The sequence below is a fragment of the Phocoena phocoena genome, chromosome 21 (genome assembly GCF_963924675.1).
Source record: "Phocoena phocoena chromosome 21, mPhoPho1.1, whole genome shotgun sequence".
Taxonomy (NCBI): Eukaryota; Metazoa; Chordata; class Mammalia; order Artiodactyla; family Phocoenidae; genus Phocoena; species Phocoena phocoena.
In genome coordinates, this window is record NC_089239.1 from 11,234,059 (window position 1) to 11,251,050 (window position 16,992).

At 38.4% G+C, this 16,992-nt stretch overlaps 1 protein-coding gene across 4 annotated transcripts in view; it reads right to left on the minus strand.

Annotated features, from left to right (window-relative positions):
* NRG1 (neuregulin 1) overlaps positions 1-16,992 on the minus strand; it is a 1,020,295-nt gene that overhangs the window by 169,361 nt on the left and 833,942 nt on the right. For all 4 annotated transcript variants that reach the window (XM_065899834.1, XM_065899833.1, XM_065899838.1 and 1 more), the window contains exon 2: positions 465-642. In XM_065899834.1, the coding sequence (XP_065755906.1) occupies positions 465-642 (178 nt within the window). The remainder of the gene's footprint in view (positions 1-464; positions 643-16,992) is intronic.

A 16,992-nucleotide genomic window follows, 5' to 3' on the forward strand; every position in this document is an offset into this window, starting at 1 on the left:
AACTTTTACCTGAAAATAGTTCAAAAGCGACTGATTACATTCTAAGTCTTTCCATAAATCTCGGTATTTATTGACCTTTATAACAAAGTCAGGATTTTGATTGTGCAAGGCACTGGTACTCTAAATGGGATTTTAGGATCCTACCTATTACTTAGTATTACAACAGCTGCTATTAATACTACCTTCCCTCATCCCTTCTATTTCCACCCACACCCCCACACCCTCCAGTTCTTTCCACATCCATCCTTTCCTTTCTTCGTCCAGAAGTTGTAAGAATCAGAAACTTTAAATTCTTTCCTATATAATGACACAATTTCTGGCCACCATATAATGAAAAATCTTTTCACTTATTATATATCGTGTTTTCTGATGGTGTACTTATTTGCTAGGCTGTTTGTAACTTGTGTATTTTATATCATTGTATTGCTAGGCATTGCCCCTGCTGTGATATGCATAATACTTACCCTGGCCTTTTTTGTATCTTGATGTTTTGTGGTTTGTTCTTTCGGTTTAATTCATTCCCATTCTTGAACCATCTGAATTTGAGAGAGGAGTATTCAGAACTGGTCTCGCACCGAAGCACGAGTCTTGAACCTGCTGCAGACTCCTGACTTTTCATCTCTTTCAATCGGGGAGGCAAAGCTAAAAAAGAAAAGAGAAGGAAAAAAAGTTCCGATCACCTGGTAATCTTTCCAAGAGAAACATACGAATTTTGGTAAGCTTGATCAAGAAACCATTCCCAAAGCCTTTACTACCTGAGAGAGAAAAGAAAAAGGGGAGGGGGGGTGTCAACCAAAATGTATCTCAACTTAGAGAAGAATAAAATGCTCACATGAAATATATTCAGGGGGAAAAAGAAAAGAGAACTTAGGTAATGAAATTACTCTTTAAAACACACTCACAGATATAGAGAACAAACTAGTGGTTACCAGTGGGGAGAGGGAAGCAGAGAGGGGCAATATATGCATAGGGGATTAAAAGGTACAAACTACTATGTAGAAGATAAGCTACAAGAATATATTGTACAACACAGGGAATATAGCCAATATTTTATATTAACTATAAATGGAGTATAACCTTCAAAACTGTGAGTCACTATATTGTACACCTGTAACATATAATATTGTACATCAACTCTACTCCAATAAAAAATCATTCTTTAAAAAATTCCCAAAATTTATACATACATATATTTTATATATATATTTTTTTTCAAGATAGTAATTTCCTCAATCTTTACATTCTCTGATACCATTAAAAATCCTGAACATTGGTCATTTCAAAGAATCAAAATCCTATGCTAAAAAAGAATATGTAACTGGGCCATTATTTCTAAAGCACATTCATATCCCAGATGACAATTTATCTTCATCACAGTTCTGTGAATAGGTACAGCAGGTGTCATACCCATTTTTTAAATGGGAAGTTTATTTTCAAAGACACGTTAAGTATCTCTTGTCCATGGTTATAACGTTCTGGAGAGTCAGACTATCCTATCACCAGAAGTAGCCCAAAGAACAAAGAGGACTCATAAATCTTAACAACGCTCATTTCTTCAAGACAGAAATTCTTTGGTGACATCACTCTTCTACTGGACCTACAGTTACTGTTCCACAAACGAAGACTGACCATTCAAGAAGGCCACCACACTCCCGTCAAATTATCAGTTTGATTGGATTTCACCCTACTAAACCATCTCAACAGAGCCTGGGAGCACTTCAATTGTACATTAATTTGTAGGACACTTTACATTAAACACATATACCACTCCTACTTTAAGCAAGACTGCTTCAAAGAATATCTATTCTCTACTGAAATATTTATGGATAAAATGTTATAATATCTGAGATTTACTTCAACATGAAATGGTAGCGGGGAATGGGTAGGCATAAAAATGAAAAAACTTTCCCAAGAAGCTGATCATTGTAGAAGTTAGGCAATAGGTAGAAACAGGGACTTGTTGTACATTTCTATACAGTATGTCTGATTTTTTCGTAATAAAACAGTTTAAAAAATAAAAGCATAACAAATGGATTCTCCTCTGCACACCAAATTTCACTTACTAATCAACACAGCAGAACCTGAGATCTCAACATCTCTGTTTCCACTGAGTCTTAGAAAAGCCAACTACAAAGTCTACTTCTGCCCCAGTTCAAGCCTTAGTGGGAAGTTAATTCCTCAAACCCTCCAAAGGAGACTGCACCTCCTGGATCCAGTGAGCAATTATTCACTGCGTATAGCCTCAAGACTCCAAGGACAGCAGTCAGAGCCACGTTAGACACCAACAGGAAGTGGAGTACCTTTCCTACCCCGGGGTAGCTTTGTTTTTCTACAAGTCTGCCCTTACCAAGAAAATCCTCCCCAAATGTCAGGAATGAGCATATAAATTTTCCAGTAAAGTACAGCAAAAACTATTTGAACGTGTGGCTTCTCTGCAGTATTCCTACAATTATGTGTCCCTCTTTTTCCTTATTTGGAGAGGAGGCGGAGCAGGCACCAAATATGGAGACGCAGCAGCGAGTCAGGAAACGTATTTCAGCTGTTCTTAGCCTTTGATGCCTGATGATTTTTTTTTTTTTTTTTTTTTTTCCTGACAGCTTGAAAATAAGATTTACTTCCTGAAGAGCTTTTCTAGGAGTCTTCCTTTTAAGATACGGTCTGTGAATCTCTGTTTCGGAGGTTTTAAAAAACACTAAATTCTCATGTATCTGGAATAGTATTTGTATATTCCTATTAACGCCTTAAGATCATTTTCAATTTTGTAAACCTGGTGAAGGGTTTTAAAGAAACAAATCTCCTGGCGTTAAATGGCACCAAAAACTGGTTTACGTATATATTTACGTATATTAAGAAAAATAAAACACCTCATTTTTTCAATGTACAGATTAAAAGAACTAGTCTGAATTTTTTTTGTTGTTTTCACTTCATTTTCTGTTTAACTTGGCACACAACCCAAACTCTCAAGGTTTCTTCCCTTGTCTCTATGCAAAATATTCTAAACACAATATTTCAGATATCCTTAATTCTCAATAAGTACCATGTTCCCTCACTCACCACTCCATTCATTTGCTTATCAATACAGCCTGAACACAAATCTACTGGATATGGTTTTCTTGTTTGAAATCTTCATGCAATTTGTTTGCATCTCTTTTTACTTTCTTTTCTCTTATTCTGTTCCCCCCTCCCTTTCTCTCACCTCTCCTTCCCTTTACCCTCCTGTCTTCATTTATTTATTTATTAAGAGTCTTGATTTCAAATGTGAGGAAACAATCAGACAAATTCAAATTGAGGGATATTCTACAAAAACAACTGGTCTAGGCTTCAGGTATGCCAATGTCATGGATGATAAAAGACTGTGAAACTGATCTAGATTAAAGGAAACTTTGACAAATAAATGTAATGTTTAGCGATTGATTGGACCTTGGTTTAGGGGAAAAACAGTTATAAAGAACATTATTGGGACTATCGGGGAAATCTGAATAAAGGTATTGTAACAAAATTAAATTTCTCAAGTGTGATAATTGCACTGTGGTCATGCAGAAGAAATGTCCTTGTTCTCAGGCAGTATCTGCTGAAGTATTTAGGGGTGAAATGTCATCATGTCTACAACTAAATTTCACGATTCAGCAAACAAGGAAATGCATGCATAAAGGAAGGAAGGAAGGAAGGAAGGAAAGAAGGAAGGAAGGAAGGAAAAAAGGAGTCATGGTTTCTCTTAGTTTTTCTGCCTTTTTCATCTGGTCTTTGTGCCACTGAAAAAAGTCTCAGGATTTCATAAAGTACTTTTAAAGTCTTGGCTAAGTTTGCAGTCATGGAGATTCTTGGGAATATTTGTGTTATAATTTACAAATGTAGCTCTTAAGACTACATCCTCCATTTAAATTCTGTGAGTGGTATAGCACTGAAATCCTCATATGTTCAACCTGATAACCATGACTTTGGGGCTCCAACCCCACTAGGTCCTTTGGGGCAAGGAAAATAATCACTCATCTGGCAGATCAATACATCCATCCTTTCCTTTGGGGGTTCATGTGCAAAGACCAGTACATCTTTTGCCCTTAAGAGATGATCTATGACTTAACGAGGCACAGACCTTCAGATACAAGGTCTTTCTTAGCTAAAATATCCACTCCTTAAGCTGACCCTATTGTATAAACATTTCTTGATGTTTGGGATTCGGATATACCTCTATTGACTAGCCTGAGTTTCTCTCGTGCATGCAGTCTCAAGACTGGCACAAGCGCAGAAGCTTCCGGCTACTCTGACTTTGCCTCCTTAGAGGTCCACTTGTCATAATGTCCCTGCAAGTCTTCAGGGGAAATCACCTATGACACGAGGATACCCAGCTTTTCAGAGAACAGCTGTTTTAAGGTGTTAACTCAAATTTCTCCGTAAATGGAGAAACAAATCTGTGACCCACCAACCCAGCCACGCGACTGCACTGTTGGCTCATGGGTGTTCTGCAGTCAGTAGTACCTTCTAGAAAAGTACCATAAAAATTCCTCACTCACTCCAGGTGAAGCCCAAATGCAAGCATCCTATAGACTGGGCAACAACATAAATTCTTCTTTGTCCTCTCATATAACCATCCTAACAGAATAGCCCTGGATATTTCACAGACTTGATAAAAGTACAAACTAATATTGAGCACATATGGTCTGTGTGTTTTTTCTCCTCTATTCAGTGAGACAATTTTCAATGGAGTAAATTTTCTTCCATTAGATTACACAATAATAACTATATGTTACTAGAATACATTTTAGAAGTATGTATGTTTCTCACATATACAGTTTACTCGCATGAAATAATCTCATTTATTTCGCTGAAAAAGTACGCCACAGGGCTTCCCTGGTGGCGCAGTGGTTGGGAGTCCGCCTGCCGATGCAGGGGACGCGGGTTCGTGCCCCAGTCCGGGAAGATCCCACATGCTGCGGAGCGGCTGGGCCCGTGAACCATGGCCGCTGAGTCTGCGCGTCCGGAGCCTGTGCTCCGCAACGGGAGAGGCCACAACAGTGAGAGGCCCGCGTAACGCAAAAAAAAAAAAAAAAAAAGTACGCCACCAAGTACTTTCTAACACTCAGGTATAACTTTATAAGACCAGGGGTAGTTTCTAAGCCTTGGGGCAATTTTTTAAAGTGAGTACTCGGAGTTTAAAACTGCCAAAATTTTTCACTTGGATTTTAAAACTGTAAAAAAAATGTACGTGCCTTTCAATTCTTGTTTAAGAGTAAATAGTCTGTTAATTAAAAATTGGTTGAAGGCAAACACAATGCTAAGTTAATACTTCCAGTGCAGTAAGTGGTCTGAGCATCTTTGGAATGATTTAATTGTACTTGGTCCACCACAGTTCATAATTCTGCTTTCATTGTGATTCTGGAGAGGCAGCATTTCCACATCCTGAAACAATTTAATGACAGAGCAAGTTTTAAGCAGTCTTTGCCTAAATCTATTTCAAACCTGCCTGACAATAATATGAATATATCCACACCCTTAGAAATGTATCAACAAAGACAGACAGTAAAGTGCAAAAAGGAGCAGCCTATAAAAATAGAAACTCAAAAACGCTCAGAGCAATGCCACATGTTTTACCGGCACTCCTTTTCACAGGTTTTAAGTGTTTCAAAGGGCTTTAAAAAAAATTGTGGCAGTAATCCAAAAAAATTATTCTACATGCTCAGCACACAAAAATTGAAGGCACTAGGCTCATTTATTCCAATACTTTCATGTGTGAATAAATATTTGTAATAAAGGTGAAATAGATTTGTAAGAAGAACCATTCATCTAAGCAATCCCCTTGTTTTACTTGTCTCCTGGGCACTTATTTTTTTTAAAATATGTTCAGCACTGCCGTATCAAATATTGTACTGTATTGTTAAGAACAGGAAACAAATTTTAGCATGTGTATGCTGCTGAGACATGCCGATAGCATGGGACACTAGATAAATTATTTCTGTTCTTTGAAGGTGCTGACAATGCAAAGCTAGCTCACGTTATAACTCTCCGTGTCTGTGCAGTGAATCTGAAGAGCCTCAACACCCTGAACAAACTAAACAGGAAACCTGCAAAATATTATCAAATGACCGTGAGCTTTCAGCTACGACCCCAGTGAAGTCTTCCCTGCATAAAACCATTTAAAAGCCTGATACCGCACACGTGCAGATCTCACGGTGAAAACTGGTGACCGGCAACTGCGTTAGTTGATAAAAGTCACACAAATATCATGAATCAGTCCTCAACGCAGAAGGATGTCCTTTCTTTTTTATAGTCATGTTAAAGGTCAATAAGTGACGAAAGTCTCTAAAACTCCTTTCTCAAGAGGATTTTGGTCACAATGAAGAGAGTAGATAAAGTTTAGGCTTTGCCATCTGGTCGTCTCTTCCAGGCTGCACTCATAAATTTGACCATAAAAGGGAAAACTTATCTTATCAGGTTTCAGTTTTGTAAATATAGCCATGTAAAAGGCAGCGAGTTCTAGTGGCAATGGGACTTCCCAATACACCTAGGATTAAAACTACTGCTACTGGGGCAGTGTGTGCTCTTAAGCTATGTTAAGGACCGTCCCACAGGTCACTGTTTGTGGCCACATGTGGTGACCTGCTGCTCACGCTGGCCTATGTCCAGCCGAATCATCCTTCAGATAGACTGTTCCTAACTCCGGTTAACTAGAGTTCCCCGTGAAGCTTAAATGGGAAACTACCACGTGTCCCTGTGTATTCAGCAAGGATATTTGGAGAATGAGATAAAAGCATGTAGGTGCCTCCACTTGTGAGAAAGTCACTATAAAGTTCAGGGATTTATTATAAAGTATTCTCAAGCTGACTCCCTAATATTGGCAGCAAACTAAGCCAGTCAGCACATTGAGAATAGGCTTCAAAGTATAGTGAAGATCGTTGGACCCAGAAATACCATTTTAGCAGTTCCATGTCCAGCTCCTTATACAAGAATGTGTGAACTACTGAATAACACCTTTACGAGCATTTTGAACAACCCTCTTAACACCTGCATGGAAGGTGTCATTACACAACAGAAAACAATAAAACCAGGGGTGATATTCAGCATTTTACTTCTATTATTCACAACGGTAGTACCTCTACAGCCAAAGTTGGCATCTTACTAGCGTTAACCTCGATTTCCCAAACATTTCAGTCCCCACTGGTGGGGATTTTCACACATGGACAAGCTCAAAGTTTCCCTTCCCACAGTTCACTGCTACAAGCTGACTGAACAGTAGGATTCTTTTAAACGCTCATTTCTAGGGTATGAGCCACAACCAGGCTAGTCAAAAACTATGCTTATTCTAAGGTCATAGGAAAATGACTTATCACATTCTACAGCTCAACACCGTACCCAACGGGCTGCACTGAAGAGGCACATGTACAAAAGAGAACCATTTAAGGAATTTATCCCTACCCAATCAAAGGGGGTCAGGTAAGAGCAGTCATTAGTAGGCGGTCACAGTCCCTATTTGGAAGCTGAGGCTTTTGATGGTGGTGGTAGTGGTGTGTCCATTTTGATTGGCACCATATCCAAACACGCAAATGTCTAAAGGTATCAGATGGAAGATATATAGGATCTCAGGGACCTAGCACAAAGTAAGACGTTAAGTGTTTGCTGAAAAAATAAGTAGAAGGAAGGATCTAGAAGATACTGATAAAGAAGAGACCCAGTCCAAACATTATTCCAAAGTCCACACTCACCTTCTCAAAAGACTTTTTAAATTTGAGATCAAAGGGCCCCAGTGATGTTATTTTTTGTTTTTATGCATTCCACTGAATTAGGACTCTTAACGCTCTCTGCCACGTGATGCGAATAGGTAGGAAATGTAAACTTAACTGGAAAATTGCCCGATAAGCAGTACTGCCTTTACTTTGCAATTTTTGTATCCTCCTATCGTTCTCTTATCTGGTCATCACTGTTAGAGTGTTCTCTAGTCGATTCCTGCCTCAGTTAAGATGCTGGTCCTCGAACTGTGTTCCTCTCCATCTCCTTTAATGTACCTGATCTCAGAGTCTCCCACAGAAGCCATGTTCTTCCATTTCAGCAGGAGAAGCAGACATATTTTAATATTATCTCTTTTGCCTTCAAATCAAAGTTGATCGATTGTCTTCATCGATTGATCCCAGTCTATGAGGTCTAAATTTGTTCCCTTAACTCTTAAGTTATTTACGATCAATGCATATCCCAGATTTACCATCTGTGTCAAATTCCCTCTTCCCTTGTCCTTGTATGTATTTCTCGTAGGATGGATAATTATTCTTTCTGTTTTACAGGCGAGCGTATGGGGGGTTATCCAGGCACTTGTTCAAGGTCACAAGGCTGTCAAGGTGCAGACCAGGATTTAAACCCAGGACTTTTCCCTCCAGAAGGATGATTCTGCACAGTTTAGGTGGAGATAAGCAAAAAGGAAGGAGGATAGCAGACTAAAGATCCAGAATGATTATTCCATTTCATAGTCACTATGGTAATATTATGTGTCCTATAATAAGCTACGTCAACTAGATCACCTCTCCACATGTGTCTGCGAGAGATTTACAACACTGTACAATTCCACAAGGGAAATGAGTGCAGATTTACTAGGTAAGAGAATTTTTCAGCCTGAGAAATTGATATTATGTTTGTTGAAATTAGCAATCTTCTTCTTCTATATAGTTCTGTAGTGCCTGACCCAGTTATTTCATAGGTTGAGGGTCAAAGATAAAATTATAAAACTACTATAATAGTGGTCCCAAGACCTACGAGATGAAGTTAAAATAAGGTTCTCTTAGTACTTTCAGCAATAAACTCCCAATAATAGCTAACAATGGTTGAGTACTTACTATGAACCAGACACTGCTCTAAGAATGTCATGTTCATTAACTCTTTTAAGTTCTGTAACAATTCCAGGAGATAATGTATTATTACCATTATTCCCAATTTACAGATAGCAAGACAGAGACAGAGAAGTAAAGCAACCTCCCACAATCACACAGTTTGCATATTGTGGCACCAGTACCTGGACCCTGGAAGTCTGACTCCAGAGCTCCTGCTCTTAACTCCTAGGCAATCAACTGAATAATTTGCTCGGTTGGATACGTTTGTATGTCAAACGTAAGATTTAATTGATCGATATGTTAATAGTGTCCATATTTCCCTGATAACACCTGGCATACACCATAGGACAGATCATTTCTGCATATTCCAAGTGCAAAAATTGTCTGGGAGAGAAAGTTGATATGAAAATGGCTGACTCTTCTAAGCTACTTTGATGATTTACGGGGAAATACATGTATATGTACAGCTGATTCACTCTGTTACAGAGCAGAAGCTAGCACACCATTGTGAAGCAATTATACTCCAATAAAGATGTTAAAAAAAACAATACAGAATACATGAAATTGGTATTACACAAAAAAACTGTTTTTTGAGCTGTGTGATTGCTTGTCATCCACCAAATGCCACAGGGGTGGACTGTATATCACTCCAGCGTTCACTGAAATGCCATAGCTCCCACGTGGGGACACGGCAACAAGAGGGCCTTAAGAGATTATTGATGTTCTTTCCAGGTGTAAAGGCAGATCGCCGAGAAGCTGGAGTCAATCACGGCACCGCTGCTGGCAGCTTTAAGGTAAGTGTTCAACAGGCCTGCCTAATTAATGCTGTCAGCACAGCTGTCCCCAATTATAAGGACATCTCACTTACGGACACAGAGAAGCTGTTCTGCAAGCTTCACTTAAGGCCATCAATACACAGGGTTAAAATGGATCCATTACAGTTTGACCTAATTGACGTGTAGCAAATTTCATTTGACATAAGTTTATAAATTTGATCTTTTCTGTTGTCAGAAAGCAGGGTTTATCTTTCCCCTTCATTTGCTATCCATACCATCCATATTCACTTCCAATATGTCACTTAAAGAGAGACCTGGATAAATACCCAGTTACTGAAAGTTTGGTATTCTATTTATTTATTTTCCTATGGTAACGGGGCTCTTCTCTTCTGATGTGTTCATGACTTAAGTAAATTTAGGACATTAGCATGACCTTGATGTGTTAATAATGTGTGTCTGTGACCATTATTTCTTTGTTCAAATGGAATTACAATCATTTAATTAACTGATGTTACTAAAATTCTCTTTCTTCCTCTGAGAGAAGGACCTTATTTCGATGTTCTGTACTGGAATGAAATTCCCAGATGAGTTAGTTAACACTTGATTATAACTAGTTTTAAACAATAACAGCTGTGGGAAAACTTCTAAGCATTGCATAAAACGTAAAGCACTGCTTTTGAACAAAGCCCTAATTTATACCAGTATTAGTACCCCATCATCATCTACTTTTCACATAGCCACTTAAAACCTACATCTCCTGTGAAGAAGAAAACACTCTAGCAGAGCTAATCATGAAATAAACGTGTTTCCTTTCGGGACCTCAAAAGTGTCTTTCTTTGTTATTTAGGCAGGTCAACTTTTCTGGTAACCATGTTCCTTATTTTTCTACTTTATTCACAGATAACTTATTAAACTGAATGATACTTCAAAAGTGCATGCCAGGATTGAAGGGAGGCTTCTCAATTCACTGAGGCCAACCAGATCAAAGTTAAACCTGTCTTTGTTTTGCCTACTAGAGTTAAATAACCAGCTCTGCAATCCCTCCTTAAGTAGGGCCCAAGTTTGACTTTTGGGGGATCTTTAAAGCTTGTGTAGCTCTTTGCATTTTTAAGCTGGTCCACCGACAACCTAACAACTAACAATCCTTATCATTTTACTGCTACCCCACAGGAAAGACTAAGAAAGGCAAGTTTCTTATCTTAGCGTTCCCAGCGTCACCAATTTGTCGAAGAGGCAGAAAATGACCAGAGTCAAATAAACAGATTGTTTACAGTAAGAAAATCGGTGCTACATCATTGATCATCTAAAGCAATATAACCCTGGGACCTATCTAACAGAGCTACAAGGCTGTGATGCTTTCCTGCACAGTCCTTGGAAGCCAAACTATAAGATCAGAGCCAAAGGAGTCTGGTTTCAGACAACACACACACACACAATCACAATAAGGAAGACTTCGAATTCAGTTTCCCTTATTTGACATAAAAAATTAGTTCACTAAAGCATCTCTTGAAAGTACAAGTGAGCTGCTTCCTGTACACTCTGAGATAATCCATTGGTTCTCAAATTGCAATCAAATTTTCTCAGCACAAAGATTCACAAACATGGCACAAAAGAAACCTAAATGAAGCTTACTTAGCATGTCAACATTTGCCTTTCATTTCCTCCACAGGGACACTGGCGCGCCACTAGAAATATCTCATTTTGTTTGTTTTTATGTAGAAAGAAGTTTAATTGGCTTCTTTGCTAATGGTTTCTAGTCCATGGATTTAACTGACTAAACTCCACACATAACATTCTGTGCTTCCACCTATAGCTTTTCATAGTCTCTATGAACAGTAAGAATCAGGAGTTTGCAGACCCAGGATCTAACACTTGTTTGGACTGTGGGACCAAAGAGGCACTGTGAACCTCAATAATCTTATCCATAAAAAGGGGTGAGGGGACTAGATCTGCCTTACCTATTTCACAAAGCTGGAAAAGTCTAATTAAAAATGGTGGTGCTGGGCTTCCCTGGTGGCGCAGTGGTTGAGAGTCCGCCTGCCGATGCAAGGGACACGGGTCCGTGCCCCGGTCCGGGAGGGTCCCACGTGCCGCGGAGCGGCTGCGCCCGTGAGCCATGGCCGCTGAGCCTGCGCATCCGGAGCCTGTGCTCCGCAGCGGGAGGGGCCACAGCGGTGAGAGGCCCGCGTACCGCAAAAAAAAAAAAAAAATGGTGGTGCAAGCATTTTGCATCTTTAAAAAAATTGTGTTTTCATTTTTAGGGCCGACTGGACTGTCATTATCTATAGATCATCTGAAAAGTCAAAAAATGTTAGCTCATATATATCCAAATGACACCAAATCACGTAATTAACAGCTGAAAAACTGCATATAGCTGTGGTCACTCCTCAAGACTTTAAAAAAAAAAAAGCAGCTGGAAACTATCAAGAAGGGTCACTAAAATGTTCAAAGGGAAGTGCTGCCAGTGTAAAGGAACAGACTAAACATTCTACAAGCCTCAAGACTGATACAAGGAAGGCCAAGAAAGGAAAACAATGGGTCTCTAAAGTCATAAAAATTTTAGATTCATAGAAGAGTACTACAATGCATGGAAAGCCCTGCAAGCATGAAGCAGGTAGCATTAGAATAAAAAAGGAAAAGAAGCACCTTCATACGCGATTTTATTTCAGCATGAAAGGTTATACTCAAGATGGCAAAATCTGAATAAGGTCTATAGTTTAGCTAGTAGCATTATACCAATGTTAATTTTCAGTTTTGATCAATATATCAAGGGAACGGGGAGCTGGAGGAAGGGTATATGGGAACTCTGTCCTATCTTTGCAATTCCCCAGTGAATCTAAATTATCCCTTCCCCAAAACATACTCAAGATGACTAGCCCAATTTATGTATTTTTTGTATAGTAAGTCAAGTGTCCCTCTTCTGTGTTCCCATAAAGCCATTATTATTCCATTTAGTACAATGCATTTTATCTTTAGAGGCATTTGTTTCACCCAGGAGACAGAAGGCTCCTTTAAGTCAGGGGCTTTTTTCTTTTAATTCAGCTTTTATCCTAGTAACTAGCACAGTGCCCAATAATACTTGCTGTATAGAATGAATAAAGTAATAAAGTCAGGCTGGGAGTCAAATACTCCACATCAAAGGAGCCACTTGTTTCTCTCTAATGCACAAGATTTATGCAAAAACACACTGGCTTTATCAGGGTTATCATGTACCCTTCCTACTCATATGATATGAATGTATTACATGGTCTTTTCTTAGCCAAACATATTAGAATATTCCATATTGAAAAGATCTTCTGAAATCCAACTAGTATCGAGATACTGGCTCATTCATAGAGATAACCAGCTTTATTCTCTTATTTCTCGATTTCCATTCTTTCAACAAATATTATTGAATGGATACTACTGTTTTAAGTACTCAAGATACAGACTTGAACAAGAAAAACAAGATCCCTGCTCTCCTTGGAGCTTACATCTTGGGGTAGGGACAGGCGTAGAGGGAGAGCCTATTAATCATTTAGACTGTTATATGACTTGTAAAATAAATTCTTCATCTTTAACTCTAAGAGCACTAAAAAATTGTTGAGGTAGCTGTATAGTTTCCACTTAGTCATGCAATATAGCTTTCTTTTCTATTTAAGTTGAGACTGAGAATTGATCCCTAAATCTTATTTATAACCAACTAATATTAATCAGTTAAACACTGCTCAATTGGTAAAATGGCATTTTGAAAGCTTTTATTCATGGTAGCAAGTTATTTTTCATATTAAAAACAACTCTATTAAGGAGGCTTTCTCTGCATAAATTATATTCTCAATATTTCATTATACTGCATTACACTTTTACCATTATACAACTCAGTATAAGTTGTGAAGTATCCTGGTTAAAAGGCTGAGTCAGACAGACCTAAATTCAAATCCCACTCTGCCATATACTAGTTGTGCAACCTTGGGAAAATTCTGTAAATTCTCTAGACCCCAGTTTCCTAAAATTTAAAATGAGATTACAGTAGAATCTACCTCATAGGGCTGTTAAAAGGATTAAAAAAGATCATGCAATTTAAGCACTGAGCAGTATGTGTCCCAGTGCAAGCACTCAATAAATGTTGGTAGCAATTCTTATTATCTCTTTACTTAAGCCTTCAATACATTTCAGCAGTTTATAAAGCTTTCTAAATTAACATAACGTTTTTAAAGTGACTGCTCACTTAGAGCTAAGACCAGGGAAAGCACATTCATTCCTCTGGCAGATGGAATAATGACTCCCAAAGATGTCTCAATCTTAATTCCTAGAACCTGTGAATATGTTGCCTTGTATGGCAAGAGGGACTCTGCAGATGGGATCAGGGTGAGGACCTTGATGTGGGGAGATGATGCTGTATCAGCTGGTTCACCCAATCTAGTCACGTGAATCCTTAAGAGCAAATAATCTCTCCCTGGTGTAGTCGGTAGAAGAATGGTCAGAGACGTAATGCTGCTGGCTCTCGAGTCAGGGGAAGGGGCCCTGAGCCAAGGAATGCAGGCAGCCTCTAGAAGCTGGAAATGCCAAGAAAACGGATTTCCTCCTAGAGCTTCCAGAAGGGAGTGCAGCCCTGCCAACACTGTGATTTTTAGCCCAGTGAGACCTGTCTCGGAATTCTAACCTATAGGACTTCAAGATAATAAATGTGTCGTTTTAAGCCTCTAAGTTCACGGTAATTAGTTACAGCAGCCATAGGAAACTAATACAATTCCCAGAGAGAAATCGATTCTGTTGATTTTCCAATATTAAGAACGGTGCAACTCTATCTCATGAAATGGTATATAGGATGTTCATGTATAAAAATTGATATATCAGGGTTAGTAGAACTACTAGCTATGCATCACTTCACCTTTCATAGCCTCCTCTTAGGGGCCGAGAGAGGATCCACACTGAAGGAATCACAGACCCCAGGGAACAGAGGTTGGAAACCATTTAGGAGTTCAGGAACCAAGTTCAGCCCCAGAGACTGACCCCAACCAATCGTGGCCAAGACCATCGTTCTCTCTCTCGGGACTCAGCTTCCTGTTCATAAAAACAAGAGGCTGGATAATCTTTCAATGCTATTAAGCTCCAAAATGAGTCAGGGAGATCGTTTTTTTCTCCTTTTTGTACACTGTGTTTCAGGAATTTATGAGCAGAGAGTCACCAACCTAATTTTTATATTTAAACATGATTTATGAACACCACCATCCCAATGACAACAGTATTGTCACACCACTAAAAAAGAGAAGAAAGGACTTCTATGAAATTTTCCAAGGTTCTCAAGAACCCAAACGTACATATTGGTAGAAATGTGCTTAAATTTGACAGTTAAGGTAACAAAATAAAATAAATCATTCTTTGAGTAACTTTACTATTTAAGTAGTAGTAATTTTTTTCTTGATTTCTGGAAAACATCATTTAGGGATTTTAATAAACAAAAACGTAAAACAAATCTTCAGACAAAGACTTTACAGATTAAACATTACATTCATTTCTGGGTTGATACCTGAAGAAGCCCACCACTTGGGAATCATATATCTTAGCTTTAGGCCATAATTTCTGTGTCTAAAGAAAGTTATTTCTTGCCTGACTTTGGTATACCTCAAATATCTTACATAACACGAGGGAAAATTGTGTAATGGGACCAAAAGTGTGCAGTGAATCTGTTGAACAATGATCTTTCTGTAAAAGGGGTAAAATCATCCTGACATAAGTTAACAGCTATAGAAATTTGACAGATAAGAACATAGCCTAAATCAAGCTTTTAGACAGGTCATGAAAGCCATTCCTAAATCATCTTTAGTCTCAACACTTTCTGACGAAAATCCACCAGCAATGCAGTTGACTTCTTTGATTTAACCATTAGAAAGTAACTGTGAGAAATCAAACTTTAAGAATTTTACCATAACAATGGTGACAAAAAATAGAGAGGAAGCAAAATTTCCATAGTGGTTCTGCTATAGCATGTTTTAATGTATTAATAAGTAGGTCCTAAGTAGGGGCATGATACCAGCACATTATTGATTTAAAGCACTAAGGGACAAACTTTCTTCTGATTAAAGAGATAGCCATGGTAAGACATGAAGATCTTATGAAAAAAAAAGCTAATATCCTCCAGATGTGCATTGCAAGTTGCAGCTAGTTCAGTGGCTTCAAGGATCACTACATTTTCCACTACGTAAAGCTAAATGGAAGAGCTGACGGTACAGATGAAAAAGGTACAAAGATATTTCCCCCTTTTTGTAAGAAGTGCTATAACGATGGCATGAACCAGTCTTTAAAAAAAATTGATAAAGAAGTTAATACTGATCTTTGCAAGAAGAGAATGCCCTCAAGAACCAACGCCTGCAAAATAGGTACCAGTCTCAAGGTTTAAGGATATAAAGATTCGACTAAGTTGTTAAGAACAAGTATCACTGGAGTTGTAACTGTACGTTCTTGTTAGTGCTCCAATTACAGTTCCATACGTTTTCACTTCTCTTCACCCAGACCTACTTTTCCCAGAAGCCCCGATATTTTTAGCTTACGATTTTGTAAAATGAGGACTTTTTTCAGGAATGCAAACATGGAGTTTCAGCAGAAATATCTGTAAGTAGGACAGGGATCTGTCAATGGTCTGGCAGACCGTCTTCCACCCAGCCAGAGGTTCTCAAACCTTGTGTACATACAAGTCATCTGGGCAAGTTTATCAAAACAAATAGGAAATATTCATAGACCCCCATCAGAAGGCTCTGATACACTAGAGTCAGAGAAAAGCCCAAGAATGTGTTCTTTCGAAAAGCACCTCAGATGATTCTGATATGGGTGATCTGGGCATAATATTTTCAGAAAAATGACAATGCTCTGAGGAAGCAGTTCTCTCCAAAAGTTGCTCAGCATTTACAGTGTTAATGCCCACTCCACTAAGTCTTTCCAGTAAGGACATCTTTTTTTGGAATGCTTAACGTTTATTTTCCTAGGTAAATTCAAAAGAAATAAGGCTTAATTTCCCTTCTGGAGAAATTCAGAATCTTACAGAAAGAGACAAAAGTGAATTATGGGAAGTTTTACATTCTTATAGGAAGCGCTATAATGGGTGGCATCTGCTTAGTTACCTACACGGCTCAAGTTCTAACCCTTCATATCCAAAATAATAGTAAGCTAGGTGCTGGATGTAAAAAAAAAAAATATTTTTTTGAAAACAATGAAAAAGGAGAGAAAACGAGAAAGGGAGAATCAGATATTCCAAAACATTTCTCCTGAACTAGACACCTGCATGCAGATACCTTTATGTGTTAGGAAAGGTAGACTATTCTCTATGGAAGGGCAGAGTCATTTCATAATATTTAAACAACTTATTTAAAATATATTGTACTAATCAGGCACACATTTATTTTGGAGAGTTCATACGGACGTTGCTTAAA